Below are 6,677 nucleotides of genomic sequence, written 5' to 3'. Positions count from 1 at the left end.
CTGCTCTCACTTCTCGGCCTCCAACCCCCACCTTCCAGTCTCATCCGCGCCCGGGCTGGAACGAGCCGCGCCCCCGGTCTTCTCCAGCGGGACAGCCGGGAGCGCGCCTCGGGGTCCGGAAGGCTGTGGAGTCGCAGCTGCGCCCGGCCGGCAGCGGGAGGTGCAACGAGCTGCAGGGGGCCTGGGCTCCAGACTCCTCCTCCTGTTGGTCCAGAGTCCCCGCCCCTCCTTCCCCTCTCCTCTCTGCATATCCCAGGCGCGCCTAGGAGAGAGGAGAAGCCGAGCTGCAGCTGTGCAGGAGGGGAGGAAAGTGAGAGCGAGTGTGAGCGCCGATTCCAGGGGCGAGGCCAGGGGATCCGGGCGCGGCTCCCTTGGGTGGGTGGCGAGCGAGCGGGCATTCGTGAGCTTCTCCCCCGGCAGCGCCCAGCCCGGCGTCATGGACTTGCGTGGAGTTGGGATGTGCCTGGGCTGCGGGGCACAGAGGGCTGACCGGGCCTGGGGGTGCGCGGGCGCGCGCGCCGGGATGGCGAGGTAGGATGGCCGCGCAGGGCGACCCCTGCCACCCCAGCCCAGCGGCCGGCGGGCGGTGCAGCTGACGCGCCAGAGCTCTCCGGGGTGCAGGCGGCCGCGCGCCGCCCGAGTCGCTTCGCCTCTTCCCCGCGCTCGCACCTGCCCCGGCGGAGATCATGTCGAAGGCGGCTGGAGGCGCGGCGGCGGCGGAAAGTTGTCCCCCAGCCCCTGCCGGCCCGTCTGCCGCCGCCGTGGAGGACCTGTCCAAAGTGTCAGACGAGGAGCTGCTGCAGTGGAGCAAGGAGGAGCTGATCCGCAGCCTAAGGCGCGCTGAGGCCGAGAAGGTGAGCGCGATGCTAGACCACAGCAACCTCATCCGCGAGGTGAACCGCCGTCTGCAGCTGCATCTCGGCGAGATCCGCGGGCTCAAGGTGAGCGCGGGCCCGGCCGGGCGGGCGGGCGGGGCGCCCCGGGGGAGGGCAAACTTTCCCACCCTCCATCAACAGGTGATCCCTTCCTATTTCTGCCGACCGACACCCCTGCGCCCCACTTCTTGAGGAAAGTTTTCCAAACTTTGCAGGCGTTTGGTCATCCCCCCACCCCCATCGTTTGCAGACGGGACTCACCCTCCCCCCCCCCCCCCCAGCCCCAAGCTCCCTCTCTCGGTGCTCTGTGGCCAGAGGAGCAGCACCTGAGAGGGTGAAAAATAAAAAGGGAAGAGAGGGGCTGATGGGCACGCGAAGCTTTTAATTTCCTAGGAAGACAGGAAAATTAGTGTTTTGGGGAGCCAGGCATGAGGAAAGACCCGCGAACGACTGAGTCCAGGACATCTTCGCCAGGGTGGGGGTGGGGCTGGGGGTGGGGGTGTCGAGGATGCGGCAGCTCTGCCAGAGGGCAAAGAGGGCAAAGGAAGGGTGCTGACACCTGGGAGAGGGGCTGGCGGGGCACCCGCGGAGAAGCTGCGGGCGCTGCCCGGAGCTGCCGGGTGCCACCCGATGCGGTGTTCTCTCTGCGTTCGCGTCCATTACCTGCCCGGGTACTTTCCTTCTCCCGGGTTGGGATGGCGTCATCCGCAGTTGTTTCACCCTGCCCGTTTTCGCCCCCCCGTTTTCCTCCGGCATTGGTGTGAGGGGAAGAACGGTTTTAGTAAGAGACTCGGTTTTTCTTTTTCTTTCTTTCTTTCTTTCTTTCTTTCTTTCTTTCTTTCTTTCTTTCTTTCTTTCTTTCTTTCTTTTCTTTCTTTCTTTCCTTTCTTTCTTTCTTTCTTTCTGCAAGGGTGCCACAACTGTTGGCCGGTGATGCTTTCTTCTTAAGCCAACCCAGATTCATTGCTATTGGTGGGGGCAAGTGAAAAGAAATGAGAACCCCCTCCCTTAGAAACTTTTTTTTTTCTTTTCTCCTTGGAGAGCCTTGAGCATACCGGCAGCTAGCCTCTCCCCAGCTGCAGCAAACCAGAGGCGGGGATCCGCCCTGCCGCCGTCCACCACAAACTTCCTTTCCTTACCGGCTTGCTCTGGTGCCTCTTGGTATTCCTTCCTCTCATTGTTCTGCTTTGTTTATAGGAAGCCAGACACAAACGAAATTACTGCGGGGACCTCGGGGAACAAACTCCCACAGGCACAGACTGTTCTCTTCTCCTTTCCAAAGCTTCTCTGGCGGTAGCCACATTCTTAATTACCTCAGGGATCCAGCTGGGAATCTGGAGCAGAGAGGAGTGGGAGGGGTCGAACACTGGCTGCTCACCTGGGTGTTGCTGGCCTAGGCCAAGGGAGAGCATCATTCCAGAGCTCCCCGCTGGCTGTCACTGAGTCCCTACAGTGGGTGCAGTGAGGAAACTCCCTCAGTCAGAAAAATCCTAAGGCTTACTCTCTCTTTTGGCTTAATTCATTACTAATGGAGTACTGACTAAGTACCAGACTCTTGGGGGATTAGAAGCAGGCTAGTGCAGTGGGAAGATCATCTCAGAGGTGGGTTTGTATCTAAAATCCTCACATGCAAGGTGGATGAGCTCGGGTAATTAATTTCTCCATCTTTATTCTACTCAGTAATAAAATGCCAATGGTGACCATCATCTCAGGGGGTTGTGGCAAGAAGTAGTGATAATGTAGGGGAAGGCTTATCACTGGACTTGACTGTATAACCGTTAGTTATTTTTCTCAGAAGAGGAATCATCAATGTGCCTGTCTAGGATCTGAGTTTCTTAGGCAAAACTGGACAAAGGTCTAGTTCATAATACTCTAGTCTTCGTGCATGGCTTGAGCTATGGCATGACTTGGGGGAGTTTATAATCAGTTTTCTAGTGATTAAAAATCTAGGTAATGTTATTGGGTTGTCGGAAAATTCACATTTTTAAATATTTTTCTATGCAAAAATGCATTATGACTTTTCCGATAATCCAATAAATTCTGTTAATAGTATAAAGCATTGACTTAATGGCTCAAAAATACTTGAAAGTTATTTGTGGTTGTGTGGAATGATTATATGTGTGCCTGTTTTTGAGTTATGGGAGAACATTAGCATAATTCAGGGAGCCTCATTTAGAGAATTACCAACATGGTCCAGGAGGTAGTCCAATTTTTCAAGTGCTAGACTCTCAAGCATGAGTTCAATCCCCGGCAACACATGTACCAGAGTAATGTCTGGTTCTTTCTCTGTCTCTCTCCTCCTATATTTCTCATTATTAAGTTAATTTAAAAAGAGAGAGAATTATCAACTAGGGCAATTAAGGATAGGTATACCTCAAGAAGGAAAGTCTCTTTGTGGTCTGGATCTGCCATAAAAATCCTTTCCAGACCATCTCCTGAACGTATCAAGTTCAGAAATGCTGGACACTGTTGGCTTTTCAGCACAGCTTCTGAAACTCCTTCATCCCATCTTTGAGTGGCTTCCAGGTAGTAGTGAGTAATAAAGTTAATGGCAACTGTACCAGTCTCCTCCAGACCACCCATAAATTCTAAGCGAAACCCCCTCTTCTTCCTAGTATTTGTAAAAGCCCTGGCAGATTTAAAGCCAGCTTCTGGTGTTTGTAAAAGTCCTGACAGCCTTTGACCTTTATGACCTCTACCTATCTCTTAGTCCTTGTATGCATAATTGTGAATTATTATTTTTTTTGTCAACTTTTCTTTATAAAAAGGAAATCTTACAGCACGTCAGGGTCCAGAAGCTTTTTGACATTAGCCAATTTTGGGTCTGGCATGCCAAAAATAAAAACTCTTGTTTTCCAGTAGGCCCTAGGTGTCCTGACTTTGTTTACCAATTCCCAGTTTTACAGTAAAGTTCTCACCATCTCAACTCAGTGCATTGCTGAGCACCTTAGAGATAAGTGAATGTACTTAACTGAACAAAGGTAGGTGCAGTTATGTAGCTGGAAGAAAGGGATTGTTTATGTATTTTGCCTTTGATAGTTGAGGACTTAAGTGGAGAACTGTAAATTTGAGTTAAACATTCATATTCTCTCTGCCATCTGTATTTTCTTTGCAGTGATTTCTTGCCTATGTGATTCCATCACTTCCATTGGACTCTTATTTAAAACATTTTTTTTTTTTTATAGTGGGAGAGAGAAAGAGAGGAGAGAAAATAGCCATTAAAGCACTGCTTCAGTGGTCCTGAAGTTTTCCTCTTGCATGAAACTTTTCTCCATGCTTGGTGTTCTCATGTGGTGCTTGAGAGCTGGAACCTGGGTCCTTGGGCATAATAAAGTTTGTCCTCTACTAAGTGAGCCATCTCCTGGCCTGGGACTGACTGACCCTTCCTCCCTCCCTCCCTTCCTCCCTCCCTTCCTTCCTTCCTTTTTGTCTTTCTTCCTCTCTCAGTTTCTTTCTCTTTCTTCCTCCCTTCCTCCCTTCCTTCCTTCCTTCCTTCCTTCCTTCCTTCCTTCCTTCCTTCCTTCTTGTCTTTCTTCCTCTCTCAATTTCTTTCTCTCTTCTTTCTTTCTTTCTTTCTTTCTTTCTTTCTTTCTTTCTTTCTTTCTTTCTTTCTTTCTTTCTTTCTCTTTATCTCCCTTCCTGAAAACTGTGTTTGAAATTACATCTGAAAAAAGCTTTTAGGTGTTACTGATGAAGAGATGGGAACAACAGTTATTTTGGTTATTGGAGTCTGTTACTGGACCCAAGATCCTGAATGACTTGTTCACTTATAAACATTAGGGGCCTTGCTACATGATAAGGGATGAAGGGTTTGAAGTCTGGCAGTTTGGGCAGCTGGGCAAATTGTCAACCTTTTTGAGCTTCAATTTCCCCATCTGCTAAATTGGAATATTAATTCTACATGAGGTTTGATAAGAATTATATGTTATGTAGATGAAGAAACCTGAGTCTGGTTAGGAAACTGCAGTCTGGTTATTTTTTTTCAAGGTCACACAGATATAAAATGTTAAAATTAGTATGACTTTCTTCTTTTGTGGCTAGTTGGCATTCACTCAGAATGTATAGCTATGAAAGAGAAAGAAAGCCAATTCCAGTTAGGGATCTGGTGCTGTGAAGTATTGGATTTCTGAGAACCATGTCTTCTGTGTACTGTTTATACTAACAGGCTGAATTTCAGGGGTGGAGGAACATGAAGAAACTATATATATATATATATATATATATATATATATATATATATATATATTGTCTGCAGCACATTTGTTTCCTTCTGAATCCCAACACAGCAGTTCCTATACCATCTTCAATAAAGAAAAGTAACTATGCTTTGATCACAGATGTAGTATTTGAGAGTCTAAAGAATAAAGCTTTTGGTTTTATGCATTGTGGTGGGATTAATCTTTTAAGTGTGTGCCTGAGACACAAACACCTGATTGCCTGTGGTGATGTTAAAAATACATATTAAGACTTGGTCTTTTTCACAAAAATGACAAACCTGTGGAAACTGGTTCACAAAGTTATTATCAAGATAGTTGCCTATCTCTTTTGCAGTAGGCAGGTGAAATAGATCAAAATTAGTCATCCCAAAGAAACTAGTAATAGGAAGAAGGTGTGATAAATAAAATTGGCTGGCAGCTGGAGAAATGGCATAGTGTCTATGGAGTATTGAACTTGGAAGTATGATGTCCTAAAATCAGTTCCTAGCTTCTCATGTATTGGAGTGATACTCTGGGTGTCTTTCTCTCCATTGCTCTGTTTTTTGTTAACTAGAGAGAGGAGAGTGTGTGGGTGTGGGGGAGGGAGGGATGGAGGGGGGAAGGAAGGAAGGGAGGGAGAGAGAGCATTCAAATGTATTGACCAATATCTGCCTCCTTCAGTCCCAGCCTAAATTCTCCGAAGTATGTATTTTACTCCATCTGAAAAGACCTAACACCTTGAAGCTCAAGGTAGCATAAGTCCTGTGTATTTTCTAGTTCTGGGGAAATCAGGCAATTTGTTGGGGAGTCAAAGGGATGTAATTTTTAGATTGAGATTCATTTTGATGAAGAACATGATGTAAACTTTCTATGAAAATGCCAGTATTAATCTAAATGAGATAATTTTTGAAGTTTAGAATGATTAATTTTGTTATTATTTTCTTAGAATACACACAACTTACTTCGCCTGCAGTATCAGTGTCAGAGTAATTTGTTCTTTTCTTACTGTAGAATATAATATGGCAGGGACTTGCTGGGAAACAATAATAAATCCTCAGCAGCTAGAACTGTATTCATTTTTAGCCATAAGTCTAGGGCTGAAAAGGTGCCAGTCCACACACACACACAACACACACACACACACACACACACACACACACACGTGCTTATTGTAGGCAAAGCACTGTATGTCAGATAGGCACAGAAGATATTGAAATGGATTCGTACTTTTAGAAGCTAAGGTATCTGTGGTAGAAAGTCAAAATATATATCTACTGAATTTGTTAGCTAGATATCTCAGAGAAATTAAGTAAAGTGTAACAAAGTTGCTTCACTTAATTCATTTGTACCAGGTCTCATTCTAGTAATGGGGCAACTTTTTAGAGGCACTTCTTTTAAGCAAGTTCATAAAGGGGAGCAAATACAGTTTTAAAGCTGGGAAGATATCATCAAGGTTAATAACTAGTTGATACAGAGGAAAGTCAGGAGGAAACACAAGCCTGACCCCAAAGGGTTATTTTCCTTCAAGGGAAGGTGATAAAGTTGGTATAGTGGAGAGATAATAACATGTAGGATGTATTTTTGAAGAGTTCAACCAAGAAGAACT

The 6,677-nt window shown here is 46.6% G+C and overlaps 1 protein-coding gene across 1 annotated transcript in view; it reads left to right on the top strand.

Annotated features, from left to right (window-relative positions):
- Nucleotides 1-671: 671 nt before the first annotated feature.
- The window catches only part of CCDC85A (coiled-coil domain containing 85A), a 235,098-nt gene continuing 229,092 nt past the window's right edge, over nucleotides 672-6,677 (top strand). The window contains 1 exon segment of the mRNA XM_060187242.1: nucleotides 672-941. Coding sequence (XP_060043225.1) covers nucleotides 687-941 — 255 coding nt within the window. The 5' untranslated portion in view covers nucleotides 672-686.

The sequence above is a fragment of the Erinaceus europaeus genome, chromosome 3, assembly GCF_950295315.1.
Source record: "Erinaceus europaeus chromosome 3, mEriEur2.1, whole genome shotgun sequence".
In the NCBI taxonomy this organism is placed as follows: Eukaryota; Metazoa; Chordata; class Mammalia; order Eulipotyphla; family Erinaceidae; genus Erinaceus; species Erinaceus europaeus.
This window is presented reverse-complemented; position numbering and strand designations above follow the sequence as displayed.